The 20,089-nt window shown below is 40.6% G+C and overlaps 1 protein-coding gene across 2 annotated transcripts in view; it reads left to right on the forward strand.

Moving 5' to 3' along the window:
* The window catches only part of FAM120A (family with sequence similarity 120A), a 115,570-nt gene extending 95,634 nt beyond the window's left edge, over nt 1-19,936 (forward strand). Inside the window, exons 12-18 of one of the 2 annotated variants that reach the window (XM_012664455.1) lie at nt 2,079-2,193; nt 7,593-7,802; nt 8,698-8,881; nt 9,453-9,590; nt 11,697-11,838; nt 12,432-12,528; nt 18,049-19,936. In XM_012664455.1, the coding sequence (XP_012519909.1) occupies nt 2,079-2,193; nt 7,593-7,802; nt 8,698-8,881; nt 9,453-9,590; nt 11,697-11,838; nt 12,432-12,528; nt 18,049-18,360 (1,198 nt within the window). In that variant the 3' untranslated portion in view covers nt 18,361-19,936. The remainder of the gene's footprint in view (nt 1-2,078; nt 2,194-7,592; nt 7,803-8,697; nt 8,882-9,452; nt 9,591-11,696; nt 11,839-12,431; nt 12,529-18,048) is intronic. The other variant, XM_012664456.1, reaches the window with a different exon arrangement.
* The last annotated feature ends 153 nt before the right edge of the window (nt 19,937-20,089 follow it).

Here is a 20,089-nt window from a genome sequence, read left to right on the forward strand (position 1 = left end):
AATTTCTTTCTAATTTTAGTAGAGACGGGGTCTCGCTCTTGCTCAGGCTGGTTTCAAACTCCTGAGCTCAAACAATCCTCCCGCCTCGGCCTCCCAGAGAGCTAGGATTATAGGCGTGAGCCACCGCGCCCGGCCTGTCCTTGCAAATATTGACAGTTTAATTAAATAAAACTTTTACATCACTCTTAAATATATCTGATCAAATATAAATACCATAGAAATTTAACATTCACTATTTATTCACCTTGAAATTGCATTTTCTTCCTACTTTTGCCACATTGATTTTACCATGAAGTATATAAGCTTTCTGTGCCTCATCTTTCCCATCTTTAAAATGGGATAATAGTCACTCATGCCTCAGTTGCTATGACAATAGATGAGTTAATGTGCATAAAATACTTAGACCAATGCCTGGTACCTAAAGAGCATGTAAACTTTCCAGTTTGAAATTTAATTGAAAATATATCTCAGTGAGCTAAATGGAACCTCCACCTTAGTTTATGTTCCCGTGGATGAATATCAAGTATTTCAAGAATCAGTTAGGGCTCAGCACCAACACTCACCCTGGTTTTTGTTAACTTAGATTTTAAGCATTGAGAAAATTTAGCAGATGGGAATTCAGAGAGCTTTGTTAAGCATATCACAGTTCTCTGAACTCCTTTTGAGTTATTTGCCAGAGATCACGTATCATCAGAAGGTATTTTTAGAAGGTATTTTTAGTGATGAGCTGGCAACTTGATGAGGTCATCTTTCAAGTTTGCTGCATGCAAAGAATTGGAAGCCATTAGACTCGCAGAAAGGTTTATGACTAAGTCATTATGGTTAGCCCTTCATTGTCTCACGCCCAGATACTGCTTGGGTTGTGCCCTGTGTAGTGCCCTAGGGTGATTTTCACTCGGACAGTGCTGGCACAGGAAAGGAAGGAGACTGGCATGGAGCCTGGTGACTCCCAGGTACACTTACTCTAGTTGAAGTTGAAGATTTGGAAAATGTCCTCTCTTCAGCTGCCCACACCAGGGTGCACCCATTTTGAAGTCTGTGGCTTTGGGTGATGGTCCTGTCAGCTGTGTTCCTGGACTCTCCTGCCTCCTGCCCCTGTGGTACCTGTTCCATCCACAATTGTTTCCGGGCTACCGTGGAGCCTTCGGTTGCAGAGAGTCCATGTCATGCTGGCTGCTGTTCATCTGGAGATTCGTCTTTCTTGTTTGGACCTAGGATCTGCCTCCTGGGAATCCTGGCTTGAGTTCAAGTGAATAAACCCTATAAATTGGTACTTACAGTGTACTTAAATACATCACAAGAGTGAAGTTGTTTCAAAAATCTCTGACCACCTAGTTTTCAGTATGCACAAATTGGTGTGCTATTTCTAATTACTCTAAAGTAAAACATCCTTGTCAGTCTGGATGATGATTGTTTTCATTTGTAATGGTGTCATCACATGAAAATAGAAAAGCTGAATAAGAAGTCATTGGCTGAGCGCGGTGGCTCCTGTAATCCTAGTACTCTGGGAGGCCGAGGTGGGAGGATCGCTCAAGGTCAGGAGTTCGAGACCAGCCTGAGCAAGAGTGAGACCCTGTCTCTACTAAAAATAGAAAGAAATTAGCTGGACAACTAAAAATATATAGAAAAAGTTAGCCGGGCATGGTGGCACATGCCTGTAGTCCCAGCTACTTGGGAGGCCGAGGCGGGAGGATCGCTCGAGGTCAGGAGTTCGAGACCAGCCTGAGCAAGAGTGAGACCCTGTCTCTACTAAAAATAGAAAGAAATTAGCTGGACAACTAAAAATATATAGAAAAAGTTAGCCGGGCATGGTGGCACATGTCCCAGCTACTCAGGAGGCTGAGGCAGAAGGATTGCGTGAGCCCAGGAGTTTGAGGTTGCTGTGAGCTAGGCTGACGCCACGGAACTCTAGCCCGGGCAACAGAGTGAGACTCTGACTCAAAAAAATAAAAATAAAGAAGTCATTATGGGCCTTCTAAGCTCACATCATCCCGATTACTTAGAACCTACCACTGGGTTTGTCCATGTCATGGGTGACCACTCAGTAATCATGTCCGACTGTTTCTGCCTCTCACCAGGTACATGGTGCAGTGGCCGGGAGCACGCATCCTGCGTCGTCAGGAGCTGGATGCCTTCCTGGCTCAGGCACTGTCCCCCAAACTCTACGAGCCTGATCAGCTACAGGAGCTCAAGGTAATTTATCAGCCTCATTTCATTGTCCTGGGTGGTCTTGCTTTGGAATTTGGTGTAACACAATTAACTTCCATGAGGCAGAATTGCTAATTCTTTAAACTAATTCTTTTAGTACACTAAACTAATAATACTAATATGACGTGAACTGATTGCCTTCAGGGCAAAAGGAATATTCCTTTCTAGTTATGGATTTGCCATCCCCAGTTTGGAAACGGTCAGTCCCACTTTTGTCAAAGAATGGTTTCCCCCTTGTTTACCAATGGATATTTATTCTCGTTTTCACATCAGGAAATAAACTTGCCTCTTTTATTTTAGGAGGGGATTCCAAACCGTGGGAGGGCTTGATCTTAAGAATTTTCAAACATCGAGCAAGGATTCTTTTTCTTATTTCATTTCATTATTCCTAATTACAACTTAAGTTTTCTCTAGAAAATATTCTTTGCTCCACTGGTATTGTAAAATCCCTTTTAAAAAACCACTTGAAGAACAATGTTACACCGTCATCCCTGTGCCCTTTTAGTCAGCATTTAACATCATATTCTTTTTAATTTTGCCTTGTAGTAATTCCATTTGTTCTTTAATTGTTTTGACAATATTGATTTCCTCCAAGTTGTCACCTATTTTTCAGTGTGCATATCTTTTCAGTGCACTTTTATTAGATGCTATGTTCACATGGTTGTAATTGCTTTCTAATTTCTGTACTAAATTTTAGAAGTTCAAGACTTTTCAAAGTTAGTTAAATTAGTGGATCTACTTTTTCTTTTTAATGTACAGGGTTTTGTTTTTTCTTTGCCATCAGTTTTTCTTTTTTCAAAGTTTAATTTGTAATCATTTAATCTCATTTGACAAAATTGCCTTCACCTTTAGCTCTTTTTGGCATTCTTTATGAAGGCATTCTTTCCCTGCAGAGGAATTTTAGGCTCACTTTATAGATTTTCAGTATTTGACAGTTGGTGCTCAATAAATTTCTGGTTGTCCCTAAATTACTGTGTTAAATTGAGTAATTTGGTGTTGAATGACTCTCCTCAACTACGTGGAGCTCGCCTGAGGCTTCTGATGACTTTGAAATAAGCCAAATAAAAAAAACAAAACTTAGGAGAATTTACCTAAAATTGTGTTCTTTGCTTTATAGATCAAGCTTTTCTGTTTATTAGACAGAAATTATTATTATTTTTAATGTTTTTGAATTTACGTTTCTGTTTTCAATGTTTGGTCAGGTGTCCCCATCAGGCAGTGTGGCTGGTGCTAAGTCAGGTCCTTCCCTGTGTCCTCACCTGGTTTGTCTCATCACCACCGTCTTCGTCACAGACTGTGCTTCAGGGGGTTGGAGATACTTTTACTAGAGTGTGGTGCCATCCCTCTACCTCTACTCCTGTTTCTCTTATATAGATTATTACATCAGTATTGACATCCCAGTTCTGAAAATCAGACCGCCAGGTATCAGGTATGCCCACTAAGCCTTATTCACCATCAAGTTACTTTTACTCAAAGTTCATCCTATATCCCATATCCTTTTCATTTTTGGATCAACACATAGGATATAACTTTTGAAAAACAATCACACTCTAAGCTTTCATTTTGGTTCTTTTGAGATCTTAGTGCTTTCATGGTTTTCTCCTGGTTCTTCATCTAAAGAGAGACATTTCTAGAGATGTATTCAGAAAGACATTTTATGTGTAGTTAACTTCAGTCTGATTCATTGTTCCTCTGGGGCTTGCTTGTCTGGAGGTCGACAGTTCCCTTTAGTGACAGCCTACACCTGTAGGTGCTTCATTTTCATGATTAGTATAAATTCTGAAAGCGCTATAAGGAAGAATAGCATTTGTTGGGGGGAAAGGCAGTTGTTTGCTTTTTTACTTTTTGAGATTGATCAGCTATTAGATTGAGAATTATTGGGAATAATCATTATTTAAATGCTACAGAAATTCTGATGCAGAGCTGAGGGTTCCAAAATTCAGTGATAGAAAATTAAGTTTTAAAGTTGCTTTTTCATTTAACCATTAAACTTTTTTGATATATTGAAATCAACGACAGTGCTTTTCTGTAGTACACCATTTCACTGCTTATGATATAGTCAACTCTTGACTGTTACTGTTGTTGTGTCAGGGCCCGTTTCCCAGTTTGTGGATTGCCCAGACCCTGTTTTTCTTCTTCTATTTATTGTCCACTATGTGCGTTGACATCAGAGGAGGACAAGAGGAAGAAAAGACCCCAGTGCTGACAGTCTGGACTCCTGTTAGATTTTCTGATGGGAGGTTTGGTGGGAAAAGACATTGAAACCATGAGCTAAACTGAATTTTTAGGAATTTCATCTCATCCATGCGTTCTCTGTCTACCATGTCCATGAATAATTAAGCGTGTTCTGTGTGGTTCCTTGAGTACCTGTGACAGTGATTGATAACCCTCATTTTTTTCTGTTACATTTTTTAAGACCTTCTCCTAGGTTACCAGCATGAATGTAATTATTAAGGTAAAATTAGAACTTACCTATGTTTTGAGGAGGGCGGGTAAAGGATGAGGAGAAGGAACTTTATACAGCTAAAATATTTGTCCAGTTTCTGTCTCCTTTGCTCTTGACATCCCTATAATTGCCTTAAATTCTTTTAACAGTTTCACATGCCAAGTGCAGAATATAAAAGATGGAAAATGAAGAGCTTTAAAGACAGTATTAGGGGCGTGCCACATGTCTGTGATACCTGTAAGAATTATTTTGCATATAGGTAAATATGACAAATTAAAGTAAGAGTCTGTTGCCCAGTATTTAGAAAGTAACTTAACTGGAATTTGGTTCATGAGCTAATTGGGCAGAGATTAAATTCCATATTTGTATGTCCTAATAAAGTCAGAATTTTTTTCTGTGTTTCTCCAGTTGAGGAACTTTGGATAATGTTGAATATTTTATCTCAACTGGTATAAAAGAATGAGGTTAGAATGTGACTATTCAGCCATTTCTGCAATCAAGGATTCAGATTTGGACTCTATCAATTATCCACTATGTGGCTCTGAGCCTTCTGTGACCCATCTGTGCAATGGAGATACTGTTAGAAGCACCTGTATCTTATGGTTGTTGAGAGATGGAAATGATATAAAAATACATGTTAAAAAAAAAAGGACAGTATCTGATACATATTTATTAAGTTCTTCATAAATATTAGATATTATTATTTGTATAATTACCATTTAGGGAAAGAAAGAAAAACTGTAATGTAAGTTTTAAAATATTTTTCAAAAGAAGCAAAATTTACACAGCAATTGAGATTTTATTCACATTGTTTATACAGCTCTTATTTTAAAAACTCTGTTAATGTAATGGTACTTGTCATAACTAAAACTGCTAATTATCTTGAAACTGCAAACATCATTTTTTAAATCCATAAAAATACAGTCCTTCAACTAACATTGAGGCCATTTTATACACACACACACACACACACACACACACACACAAACACACACACACAAACACAAACGGCGCACGGTAGTCTTGCTCTGTTTCTCTTCTTGGCAAATTTGGAGATTAATAGTTCGAACTCAGGTGTTTCAATGTTGTATGCATCTGCTGCTGTTTCTTAAGCTCAGTATGCAGATAGCCATTTGCTAGGAGAGTGGTTTGGAGTTACATTAGTCACAGTGGTTTGAATCTGGCCATGATCAGCAACAGCCCATTCCTAAGAAATACCAGCAGGATGGTGCTGTGTGTGCTTCCACAGAAGGCGTCGTGGCATTTTGTGTATCACATTTTGATAGCGAGGCAAACACCTTTAGAGCAGCATCACCTCTGTTATTTCCTCTCCCTAGTCCCTGACCGGACACACAGTTCTCTGGTGCAGGGCAGAGAGGGGGGCTCGGAGGCCCTGGGCTGGAAACGGTGGAGTGCCTCTTGATCGCAAGGGATTCGTGGTCATCATTCCCAAAGAACGAGGGGCCAGGGGGTGGGTGTCCTGTTTATTCGAAGGCTTGCATCTCTGCTTGGCCTCTTCCCAACAGGAGCAGCTCCCTGTTTCTGCCTTTAGAATTCTCCTTTCTTCCTGCAGCTCAGAACTGGGGGTGGCTGGGGACTAAAAACGTCAAGTGCATTTTCTCCATTCTGTTCCAGTTTGCCCATCTCTTTCTCCACTGTGCACATAAATAAAAAAATACATCTCATTTCATCACCTCAGCCCCACCTACCCACTACTGAACATTTTTTAGCTTGCTTCCCAACGACTACATGGGAAAAGAAGGAGCCAGTGGTGTACAATAGGATCCAGAGGTGTAGCTAAAACAGCTTTTACAAATTTGTGAACAGACTTTTCCAGGTTTTTGAAGTTGAACTGCATTGATTTAAAATTTTAAAAAAGGTTGGAAAACACAGTGTTAGCTGTTAATGGGGAATGTTAACACAAACAGCCCAAAACAGTAGATGATCATAAATTCATTAGCATCTGGCACCAGAATGACCTTTTTTCTCTTTAAAGATGAAAAGTGCTTTTACCTGTCACAATCAGGCATTGCTTAGATTGATACTCCATAAAGACCGCATTCTTGAAAAGCCATCAAAGTGAGAAGATAAAAGCCAGAGCAGAGTTAAAACTTTGTCCTGGATAATCCACAAACTAGGTCTTTACATATAGATGATCAAGAGTTGACTGTACTCATGTTAGTGTTTCTTACCCTGCTAATCATACGCTAGGAGGGTGGGCTCTGTGTACAGAAAGGCAGGCACCCAGCACTCATCACTGAGGGAAGTAAAAGTCTGTACAAATTCTGATAGTATATTTGGTTCAAATATAGTATTTTTGTTGTTGTGTTCTTTCATTTATAAGCTATCCATTTCTCCAAAAACATTAACAGTCTTATTAATAAGTTGCTATCTAAAACATTAATGTATGAAATAACAGGGTATAAATTTATTTTAGAATATAATTATATATACAAAGTAATTTTTTAATATAACTACTTGAAAAATGCAAAATCTCAATATTGAATGTTCCTTTTTGACACCCTTTCTGTTAACACATTAATGTGTTCACATCTGAAATGTGAAATGTTATTTCATGAGGGGATTGTAGGGGCTCTGGACTCAAAGGAGACTGCCCATCATTGCTCACTTTGTCACGTGTCAGCCTTAAATACAGCATTACTCTGTACTGCGTAACACTTTATAAATCTCAACAGAAATATTTCAGTATGTTCATAAAACATTCTCTTAAATTTAAATTTGTTAAATAACATATAAAGTATTTCTGTTCAAACAAAGCCAGTTTTAGGTCAATATAAGGTAATGATAGGACTACTCAGTAGTGCTGTTTTTGTTAAGGAATATTCTCTGTTAACTCTGAAAAGTTTTATTGAGACATTGGAAGAATTAAACACTGTAGTACTCTTATTCCATAGAAGTTACTCTTTTCAATTTAAAGATTGAGAACCTAGACCCCCGAGGAATTCAGCTGTCAGCTCTCTTCATGAGTGGAGTAGACATGGCACTGTTTGCAAATGATGCATGTGGACAGCCAATCCCCTGGGAACACTGTTGTCCTTGGATGTATTTTGATGGGAAGCTCTTCCAATCCAAACTCCTCAAAGCCAGCCGGGAAAAGACGCCACTCATCGACCTCTGTGATGGTCAGGTATGCTGGGGGCAGGGCAGCCACCTCTGACCGAAATGAAATAAAGCTCACTGGCTAAATCTGTCCTCTTTTATACCATATTTGTCATGAAACCTGTGTGACAGTGTTCTGTTTTGGATTGGGCCCAGTCCAGTGTGTATAACTAAATATCGCTTCAGTGCCCATAATGAGCCAGGCTCCTGATGTACAGTTGGTGTTCGTTATTCATGGTAGCTGTGTTCTCAAATTCACCTTGAATGCTGAATTAGCAAATACGGAACCATTGCTCCTAGGGGATATACAGGGTTAGGTTCCTTTAAGGCTCTGGTCACATATTTTTGTCATACAACCAGTACATAACCTTGTTTCTTATGTGTTTCTCTTTAAAGATACCGTATTAAATATGTATTGTTAATTCATTATTGAACTCACAGCCAGCAGCCCATAACTCATGCCTGAATAAAGCTTCTGTAACATGGATTTTCTTCTCTGCACTTGGGAACACTGGGGAGGACTTCAGCACTAAGCTGGGGGTGTTTGTAAACAGTGAAGTCACCAAGAAAAAGCACAAAAATGTAAAAACTTTGACACTAAATAGGCTCTGTTTTCAGGGTGAGCTGAAATAAGAAGGCAGGCGTGATTTTGTTTGACCTCAGCTGGGGTTGGTGTGTTCGGCATCTAAAATTCTTCCCCCACTTTGTACAAGTCTGCGACCAGGAAAGTGCCATGGGTATTGTATTTTGTATAGTTACAAACAAATGTTAGCAAGTAGGTGAATTTGCACATATAGGACTCGTGAATAAAGAGGACCAACTGTACGTTTTTATAGCAGTTGATATATCTGATTTCTTTCGTGCTCATTTCAGTTCACTTAAAACACTGAATCAGTTTTCACATGCTGGTCCTTGACTTCCAGGCCGAGCAGGCTGCCAAGGTGGAGAAGATGCGCCAGAGTGTTCTGGAGGGGCTCAACTTCTCCCGGCAGAGCCACGCACTCCCTTTCCCGCCGCCTCCCGCCCTGCCCTTCTACCCCGCCTCCGCGTACCCTCGGCACTTCGGGCCCGTCCCCCCGTCTCAGGGCAGGGGCAGAGGCTTTGCAGGTGAGTGCTTGGGCATGACTTGCTCCTGTGCGGAAGAGATGCCTGTGAAGAGTGTGCAGCCGTCCTAGGCGAGCCTGTCTGCTGTGTCGACCTTGTCATTGTCAGTCACGGGGGCTCACAGCAGCAGTTCTTCGGGTCCGCAAGGAGTGAGTCGATCCTGGAGATGAGGGGAGAGAGAGCTGCAGATGCAGATGCAGAGGCTGCATCCTGAAATGTGTCATTCTAGCTAAAAACTCTCTGCTCACATTTTAAGATTTTTTTCTGATGTGTGAGGGGAAATAACCACCCAGGTTAGAGACAGCTACAGCTGTCTTCCAAGACCCATCTCCCAGGGCCCATCCTCAGCCCTGATGCCAGCACCCTGTTGAGTGACCTGCTGTAAGGAGGGTGGCATTTCAGTGCTGGTCCCTGGGGACTATGGGCACAGGACAGCAAGGCAACAAGAGGGGCCAGGAGACCCCTCCCTAGAAGCTGAAGGAGGCAGGGGCTGCTCTGCCCAAATGCCCTGCAGGGCCCCCAAGCCCTGTCCCTCATGCTTCTCCCCTGTCTCTCTCTACCCCGGGTCCCACAGGAGTCTGTGGCTTTGGAGGCCCCTATGGGGAAACGGTAGCGACAGGCCCTTACCGTGCCTTCCGGGTGGCGACAGCATCGGGACACTGCGGAGCCTTCTCAGGCAGTGACAGCAGCAGGACTAGCAAGTCCCAGGGCGGTAATTATACCCACCCCTTCCCAGAGCTTCTGCCTGCCAGCACTTCCTTTGCTCCATCGTCTGACGCCTGCCTTCCTTTACTGTCTTCACAAGCCACTCCTCCAACAGGATGCCCTTTCTTCTGGGTCCCTGATCTGACCCTCATCGACTGCTCCCCCACCCCTGAGACTCTCTGCCCTCGGGTCTCTGCAGCGGTTCTGCTGTGGCCAGTCTTTCCTTTCAGGGCAGACCACTGAGTGTCCACCTAGAACAGAGCCTTTGTGTGCACCCGGGTAACCTGACCATCGCCTCGTGTTCATAGGATGAGCTGCTCACTAATACTCAGTGGCGTTTCTTTCCCAAGCAGCCATCTTTTGGTAAAGATTATCATGCTTGTATAGAAGATTCTAATAGTCACAGAATCCCTGGCATAGAAAAGTTTGTCACAGTTTGTTTCATAGAAAGACCTAATGTCAGGTACATAAATAATCAGTTTACTTTGGATTCCCATTGCTTCTCTTTTCATTTGTATTAGACTAAGGGAGAAAAAAGTCTCAACATTTAGCATTAGAAATAACGTCTGGTGATGTTGCTGTAATTTGAAGCCTGTGACTCGTGGCTTTGCCCTAATCCCACATTATGGGACTGCAGATATAAATCTGGCCATCAAGTAACATAACAGGATTGTTCAGATACATTTTGAAGTCACTTTGAGGATGGGCGAGCCTTTCTCTCTTATGAGCGATGTTTTTTCATCTCAGTTACTTGGTATTTAGGGAGGCCAGCGAGGGGTGCGGTGTGGAAAGGTGACTTTTGCAGATGTGACGTTGGATCAGCCCCTCTGTCTCAGCCACAGAAGTTACCTCTCCTTTCCCTGGTGCAGCTGCTTGCCCCTCTGCCTGCTCTCTGTCCTCCCACCAGTCTCCTGCAGGGCGCTCTCTGCCCTGAGGCTATTTCCTGGAGCAGCTTGCAGCCTTGTGTCCTCTTTGCTTCTTGATTGGCTTCAGCAACTCGCAGTGCCTTGAAACTGAAGCTGGCCTGTAGTCGGGATAACAGACTGAAGGAGGGGAGATTTCACTGTGGATAATGTGCAGTGAGAAGTGATTTCTTAGACTGGAATGAGAGGAACTTGCTTCTCAACTATTCTAAAACTGTGTCTGAAACTCATATCTGCATTGTCCAAGGTAGTAGCCACCGGCCACATGCACTGTTGAACACTTCAACTGTGGCTAGAAATTGTAAAATGCACACCAGATTTTAAGGACTTAATATAGAGAAAAGAATGTAAAATAGCTCATTAATTTTTTTATCTTGACTACCTGTTGAAATAATATTATTTTGGATATATTGGGTTAAATAAATATTAAAACTTTTATTTAATCTGTTTGTTTGTATTTTTTTCATGTGGCTATTAGAAAATACAAAGCTTGGAGATTTCTGTTGGACAGTGCTATATTGCCATTGCTAACACCAAGATGATAGAGGGTTTATTATAATCCATTCCCATTGCCAGAAAAGATGATTGGGGCTCTGTTTTTTGTTTGTTTGTTTTGTTTTTTTTAAATCAGAGATTTGGCTATCAGTTAACAATTTCAGAATTTTCTTTAAGTCAGAAAACCTAGAATATGCAGGCCACCAATAATTAATAGAAGTTAGTGAATACAATGAATATTTATGACTCTGCTTACAGAAATTCTAATTTAACAATACAGTAAGACATACAGGCTAGATTTACTTATCTTCTATAACGTTTGGTTAAGGTAAAAACTTGGAAGTGTTTACCTAAAGAGAAAAACATTCTGAGTTTGCAGATTTCCGTCTTGGTAATATAGAAAGCATGCCCTATGTACCCAGTGACAACACTTTATTGAATCTGTTTCTATCTAAAAAGCCTTGCACATTTGTAGTTGTAACTTAATTCAGTTGTCGTGGGTTCTTAACAGCAGTGTAAAATCAAAGTATGCACATGGATATTCCACATAATGAAAAAGAAGTCTTTACAAAGCAGGATAAAGCAGTTTCATGCTAAATATAAACCAAAACTTGAGAAGTTTCTTGCTTGTATCTCTTTGCTATTCTTAATTCTGTGATTGTAAAGATTTTGTCTTTTCATATTTTTTTGTGCAGGAGTCCAACCTATACCTTCTCAGGGAGGGAAATTAGAAATAGCTGGCACTGTGGTTGGCCACTGGGCTGGGAGCAGACGGGGCCGCGGGGGCCGGGGGCCTTTCCCCTTGCAAGTGGTCTCTGTTGGAGGACCAGCAAGAGGGTAAGTTCTGAACCACAAAAATGTCTTTTGCATAAAGAAAGAAAACAGTCTGTAACTTGCTTTTTTACTTATGAGTTTAGTAACAACATTTCTATATCATTAGATACAGTCTTCTTTAACATCATTCTTAATGATTGCATAGGATCCAATTTATAGCACTATTTAATTAACCATTATTAAATTGTTAACTACACATTATTCAATTAACCCAGTGCCTTTATTTTTATTTATTTATTTTTTTTTGAGAGGTCTCACTGTGTTGCCCAAGCTGATCTTGAACTTGTGACCTCAAGCAATCCTCCTACCTCAGCCTTCCAAGTTATTTGAGATTATAGGCACATACCACTGCACCTGGCTAAAATATTTTTTTTAAGTAGCATTTTTAAAGTATTAGTTTTTCAAATCAAATGCATTGGATATGAACCAAAAAAATAAGATGGATTCCTTGGAATAAATCTGTGATATGACCATACTTAATAAACCCAATCCTTCATAAAGCATAAGATTAGACATCTTTAAATCCATTTGATATGATTTTAAATGTTGTCTGTAACACATTTAAGTCTCTTTGCTCTTGTCCTTTATCGATTTAGGCGTCCACGAGGAGTGATTTCTACCCCAGTCATTAGAACATTTGGAAGAGGTGGGAGGTACTATGGCAGAGGTTACAAAAACCAAGCAGCAATTCAGGTAAGAAGACAACACAGAGTTTGTGCCAGTTCACGCCCTTCAATGATGTTTCCTTTCTAAGCTGGTTTTCTCATGCCTGTGTTCAGACAGGAGGTCTGTGAGAATACTGCTGTAGCTGGCAAGCACCAAACACAGTAACTAGCACATGGATGCTCACCAAATGTCAGTTCCCTTGAGCCCACACCCTGTCGTTTGGGAGCCTCTTCAGGTTGGCGCTATCCTTTGCCAAGACTCTGATCTCTGGTGGCTTCGTGCCTGGTGCAGCATGATAGGCCAGCCATACCTTGGGCATCGTCTGGCCAGACAGACCTGGGATAGCCACTTCTTTTAGCTTCTTGGTTTCTTTAGTGGGAAACAGCATTTCAAGACCACAGTCCGGGCACCGATGGATCCTTGTCACCACAGGCTTGGTCACTGTTGCTCGTGCTCTTCTGTGGACAGAGCTAGGGGCGCACACAGGCAGCCGGAGTTCTGTTTCTTCACACACACACCATACAGGCTTTTTTTTTTTTTTGAGGCAGAGTCTCGCTTTGTTGCCCGGGCTAGAGTGAGTGCCGTAGCGTCAGCCTAGCTCACAGGAACCTCAAACTCCTGGGCTCAAGCAATCCTTCTGCCTCAGCCTCCCGAATAGCTGGGACTACAGGCATGCGCCACCATGCCCGGCTAATATTTTTATATATTTTCAGTTGTCCAGCTAATTTCTTTCTATTTTTTTAGTAGAGACGGGGTCTCGCTCTTGCTCAGGCTGGTCTCAAACTCCTGAGCTCAAACGATCCTCCCTCCTCGGCCTCACAGAGTGCTAGGATTGCAGGCGTGAGCCACCGCACCCGGCCTGCTTTTTTTTTTTTTTTTTTTAAGATAAGATCCTCTTCAATTCCTATTAATGTTTCCAGTTCAAACTGAAAACTACAGGGCTTTTTATAAGCTTCTCTCTGTTACATCCACATGTCCTTTCTTCTGTACCGAGTCACTGTATGTAGGTTTTTCCTGTAAACAGTGCTGGAGGGAAAGGTACATGCACACACATGCATGTATATATGCTATGCACACATGTATGTATACACACATAGCCCGTATATACCTACATGCCCCCCCCCCCAATAAAATACATAATGAGTTTATACTGAATCTTCCAGTTCAAATTGAGGATTTCTGGAATTGTACTTAACCTTTACTGTTAAATCCAAATGGCTTTTCTTCCATCCTGAGAGTGTTGGTTCTTAAGAAGCCAGGTGTTGATTAAATTAGAATATCCCATAACTGAGCATTTGCTTTATCCCATATTGTACACACAACAGGCTCAAAATACCTATGAATACTACTGTTACCAGTATAATTCACTGAGAACAGTTAAAAGAAAGTGTTTGCATATGTGCTCGCCATTCTCCACACCCCCCCCATTCTTGCATTCCTAAAAAAAATAACTGTGCTGTTATTGCCTGTGTTACCTGGGCAGACAGCCATGACCTCATGTACTTTCCCTTCTACCTCACTTGTCTTGGTTCTATAAACACCTTCACATCACGTGCCTCCCACCAGGCCTTATATCTGTGTGTCCATTTTGGTCTCTGAAATGCTTTCTTTAATATATTCTGCAGGAAGGGCTCCTCAGGAAGGACTTAGGGAAAAATATTCAATTTCAAAACAGTTAATTTTCCCTATTTGGAAACATTGGCTCACATTTTCTTTCCTCAAATATGTTATTTCATTTAGTTCTGGCATAAAGCTTCTCTGTCAAAAATTGACGATAATCTAATTTTCTTTATCTTTGAACTCATTTGCTGTTTTGGCCTGAATGCCTAAATTATTTTTATTTTTCTGTAAAAGTTTAATGACTTCACTTGATCGTTCCCTGCTACTGGTTATTCTGGATCAGGGTACTCAGTATGAGGGGTGCTTTCTCCAAATGTGATTTCAAATCTTATTTAAGAAAGTTTTCTTGATTTAATAGTTTTTTATTTTAGTCCTCTATCTTTGTTTTCATCTTCTGCTTACAGATTCTTTTGTTATTATCTTCAATATTTGGTATGCTTTTTTTTTTTTTTAAGATGGAGAGTCTTGCTCTGTTGACCTAGCTGGGGTGTGGTGGCGTCAGCCTAGCTCACAGCCACCTCAAACTCCTGGGCTCAAGCAATCCTCCTGCCTCAGCCTCCCAAGTAGCTGGGACTACAGGAGTGCGCCACTGCACCTGGCTAATTTTTTTCTCTTTTTAGTAGAGACGGTGTCTCGCTCTTGCTCAGGCAGGTCTCGAACTCCTGACCTCAAGCGATCCTTCTGCCTCGGCCTCCCAGAGTGCTAGGATTACAGGCGGGAGCCACTGCACCCGGCCCGGCATGCTCTTTTGATTCCATTTTATCTCTTCTTTTTCGACTCACAAAAAAACTCACATTCTATGAAGTTCACCTGTTTAAAGTACCATTTAGTGGTTTGTGTATTTTAGAGACTAATTTTTAGAGAAGTTTTAGGTTCACAGCAAAGTCTAGCATAAGTTACAGATGCGTAAGGCACAGAGTTCTCATATAGCCTGCCCCCAACACCCACAGCTTCCCCCACTGTCAGCACCTCCCACAGAATGGCTGGTTTGTTACAATTGAGCAACCTACATTGACCCCTCATCATCACTCAAAGTCCATAGTTGACATTAGGGTTGTACATTCAGTGGGTTTGTACAAATGTATAATGACATTTATCTACCATTAGAGTATCACACAGAGTAGTTACACGGCCCTAAAATTCCTCTGTGCTCTACCTGTTCATCCCTCCCTCCCCTCTAACCCTGGGCAGTCAGTGATCTTTTTTACTGTCCCCATAGTTTTGCCTTTTCCAGAGGCAAAACTATGTTTAAATCTTTCTGATTTAAACAGAGTTTCCTACAGTTGAAATCATATAGTAGGTAACCTTTTCAGATTGGCATCTTTCACTTGATAATATGCACTTAATTAAGTTGTTTCCTCCATGTCTTTTAATGGCTTCATGGCTCATTTCGTTTTAGCACTGAATAATATTTTATTGTCTAGATATACCAGTTTGTTTATCCATTTACCCACTGAAGGACATCTTGGTTGCTTATAGTTTGGCAGTTATGAATAAAGTTGCTGTAAACATCCATGTGCAGGTTTTTGTGTAGATGTAAATTTTCATCTGCTTTAGGTAAATTAAATACCCATGAGCATGACCACTGGATTATATAGTAGTAAGAGTGTGTTTGGTTTTGTAAAACACCACCACTTGCTTCCAAAGTGGCTTTACCATTTTGCATTCCCAGCAGCAATGAATGAGAGTTCCTCTTGCTCCATATCCTCACTGGCATTTGGTGTTGTGAGTGTTTTGGATTTTGGCCATCCTGGTAGGTGTGTAGTGGGACCTCATCGTTTTCATAATTTGCATTTCCCAGATGGCTTGTGATGTGGAACATCTTTTCATGTGCTTCTTTGCCATCTGTATATCTTCTTTGGTTAAGGGCCCCTTTAGGTCTTTGCATTGTTTTCTAATCAGGTTTTTGTAATTCAGTGGTTTTTAGTCTGTTCTCAAGGTCAAGAAACTATCACCAATAATTCCAGAATATTCTTCACAAAAAGAAACCTTTTACCCATTAACAGTCACTCTCTAATTCCCCCATCCCCTCCTCTAGGCCCTGGCAACTACTGATCTATTTTGTGTGTCTTGTGGATTTGCTTGTTTTTGTACATTCATTGTAAACATACATGTTGTGCCATGTATCAGTATTTCATTCCTTTCTATTGCTGACTAATGTTTTATTCTATGGATAGACCACATTAATTTATCTACTCATTTGTTGATGGACATTTGCATTTTTTCCATTTTGGGGCTATCACAAATAATGTGTTATGAATACTTACCTGCAAATTTTTGTGTAAATATGTGTTTTCAGTTGTCTTGGGTATATGCCTAGGAGTAGAATTGCTGGGTTACATGGTCACTACTATCTTTAGCCCTTTCAGAAGCTGCCAGACTGTCTTCCAAAGTGGCTGCACCATTTTACATTCCCACCACCAATGTACATGGGGGTTCCAATTTCTCCATATCCTCGCCAACACTTGTTATTTTCCATATTCTTGATTCTAGCCATCCTAGTGAATGTGAAGTGTTACCTCATTGTGGTTTTGATTTGCATTTCCCTATCTTCATTTCTTTCTGATTTAAAGAATGTTTTTTCCTTTTTAGCTTCTTCAGGTATTATTTGTTCTTGTGTTTCTTCTAACATAGTCTTCATTTGTGGAATGATTTTTTCCCCCCTTTTTGGTCCTGCTATATTTTTATGTTTTATAGTATTTGTCTCAAGTTTCCAAGAAAATGACAACAGCATTGACTCATGGACAGGAGCGTGTTAGTATTAGAAGCTAAAATGAGAAGACACTGTGAGAGAATGTATGGGGACCCCTGGTTTATGGAGGTTATCCCTCCAGTTAGGGTCACAGGGCATGCTCCATCTCCATCTGAGCTGAGCAAATAGGCATTGTTTTGAAACAAGGCAAATACCCTGTTTTCATCATAGGAGGCCTAGAAGATGCTAGAAAGCACTACCATCTCTTCTTGTTGGGAAGGGGCTGGGATGAAGAGTTGAAAGATGCCTTTTCTCATCTGAAAAATGACTGTTGGAAATGGAAAACCATCCAGGTTTTCTTCAGCACTGAATCAGTCTGTGACAGTGGTACTCAGCACTGGCGGTTGGTGCTCAAGGGACATTTGGAGACATTGTTGATTGCCACAACTTGGTGCAAGTCAGATGCTACTGGCTTCTAATGGGTGGAGGCTTGGGATGCTGCTAAACACCCTATCGTGCAAGGGGCAGCGCCATGGCAGAGAATCACCAGGGCCACACACAGTGTCACATGGTGAGGCTGAGAAACTGGTCTGTGTTACAAGCAACTCAAGATTTCAAGCTGTCTTCACTGTCCTCACAGAGAGCCCTGTCTTTCTGGAAATGTGCTAAATCACTCAAGTTCATTTTTTCCAGAGAATTATTTTTAAATCTGTTAAGTGGAAGGGGGAGACCCATTCAGAAGAGATATTTCACAAACACATGTAGTGATTATCAGTGCAGATTTGTTTCTTGTTGAGGTTGCCCAGCAATGATTTTGTTTTCCCAGTAGAAATGGGGTGTGTGTGCTGCTACACGTTACAGGCAGATGAGGGATACCTGTTCTTTGGCTGGGGGCAAGAATAGTCTCCATATCAGAGAGGACTTACTGAGGGTATTTGTTATTTTAAATGATTTGGTGCTATACAAAGGATTAGATAGAGCTCCTTAAGTGGGAATCTCCCTCATTTTCATTGACTACAGAGAAGTTGAGGGAAGGGGCCACAGTGGGAACTGACTGAGGCAGGTGAAGCTCCTCCCCCCTGAAGGTCAGTCAAAGCAAAGACAGAGTCAGAAGGAACCCACCATGTGCTTCCTGCTCGTGAATCCGTGGAGTGTCATTCAGGCAAAATCAGCCTTCTCTCTCCTGCTATTTATCAAAAGCCGCCTTATCGTTTGTTGTCCTTCATTTTAAACAGGGCAGACCTCCTTATGCTGCTTCAGCAGAAGAAGTGGCCAAAGAACTTAAGTCGAAATCTGGGGAATTGAAGTCCTCTGCTGTGTCTTCAGACGGGTCCCTGGCTGAAAACGGAGTGATGGCCGAGGAGAAGCCGGCTCCCCAGATGAACGGGAGCGCGGGCAACGCCAGGGCCCCCAGCCACTCCGAAAGTGCCTTGAACAATGACTCTAAAACGTGCAATACAAATCCTCATTTAAATGCACTAAGTACAGACAGCACTTGCCACAGAGAGGCTGCTCTGGAGGCAGCTGTCTTAAATAAAGAAGAGTAAACTTATTTTTTATAGAGGGTGAAGGATGCTGGAAGGGTAAGGATTTAGGAATATCTGGAGAGAAAGAGAGCCTGCAGTTACGTACATTTTGTCCTTTCCGTAAGAGAAAAATGAGGACTTTGGAAATTCAGATCCCTCTTTGATATCAGAGATTTAAACAACACATTTTTAGTTTTAACCAGTTGTAGTCAAAATGCTACAATAAAACAAAAAAGAGAAAGAAAATGAAGAGCATTTGACTCCCGCACTTAAAATGAAGTACACAAAGTTTAAACTGGTTATGACAAAGCCTATAGTTGTGTTTCTTGAACTACAAAGAAAACAAATTTTGGCAGTCTTTAAGTATATATAGCTTAAAATATAATTTTTAGCATTTGGCACCATATGTATGCCATTATATTTGATTTTGCATTACTGTTTCACAATGAAGCTTTGTTTAAGGCTTTGATTTTTATGATTATGAAAGAAATAAGGCACAACCACAGTTTTTCTTTCTTACTTAAATTTCATCACTGTTGATGTGGTTCTTTTGTGTTAAAAAAAAGTGCAACTATCAAAAGTAAAAAAATTATAGAGTAATATTGCTGTTCTGCTGATTTTAAATATACAATACATCATACATACTTTACAAGCAAGTTAAATGGAGATAAAGTTGAAATCATAGAAGATGCAAATGACCTTTCAAAATCAACATAATGTGTTCTGAAACTTTTCGTGACTAATACCATGCATCTGTGATCAATGAACTATGTGGTTTTGAATCGGACGTAGACCATTAGTACTACTACTTGAGCTAAACTTCTGCATGGTTCATAATTTTTAAAGTGTGTAGTTAATATATGCATGTTATTGTCCTTTCTTCCATTCTTACCAGTATGTGCCCATTTGCAAAACAAAAATGCTAATAATCAGTAATAGTCCTATAAAAGATGTTAACTCTGTTTAGTCATTGACTGATCTTGCTCTAACCTTAAAATTTTGTGATTATTGACATCTGTTGCATTTATTCTAAATCCCCCCCAAAATTATCTAGCCATTTCAAATATCAACATTACCCTGGTGTATTCACTGCTGTATGCATTATTGTTCTTTGTTGCTGTTTTATGCCTTCATATTAGCAAAATATGAAATTCTGTGAAAAAAAAAACCCTTTGATCTTCAAAAAAAAAAAAACACCCCCCCTTCTGTAGCAGGAAACAAATTGCTTGTTCTTGAGAACTTTCCCATCAAGAATTTAGTAGAAGCAGGTATACTTCTATCATTTTGATGTTTTTGTTAATGTTTCCAAACAATGTACTTTGAAATCAGAATCACTTCTTATCGTTTTCATATACTTCTGATGCTCTTCATCACATTAGTGATCAGAAATGAGGTGTAATTCCCCAACCCCTGCCCGCAAGAGCTAAGTAGGATCTTACTGTAAGTTGAAGGGAGTTTTGCCCTAACTCATGGATTGTGCAAGAATGAACTGCTGTTGGGTTTGATTGACTGTCGATGGATTGTGGTGTGGCGTATCTGAAGGCTATTGAATGCAACTTACAATGCTTAATAAAAATCTTTATTCTTTTAGTATAAAGTATGGTGTGGCTTTTAAATTCACTTGTAAAAACATAAATTTTACCGAAGTTTTACTCAAATTGAAATAACTACTGAAAAGCTTGATCAGATAACCAAAGTTTAAAAATATTTTTCCTTTTCAAAGTAATTCCAGGTTTCCAGCTCTAGGGGA

The sequence above is a fragment of the Propithecus coquereli genome, unplaced genomic scaffold (genome assembly GCF_000956105.1).
Source record: "Propithecus coquereli isolate 6110/MARCELLA unplaced genomic scaffold, Pcoq_1.0 Scaffold890, whole genome shotgun sequence".
Lineage (NCBI taxonomy): Eukaryota > Metazoa > Chordata > Mammalia > Primates > Indriidae > Propithecus > Propithecus coquereli.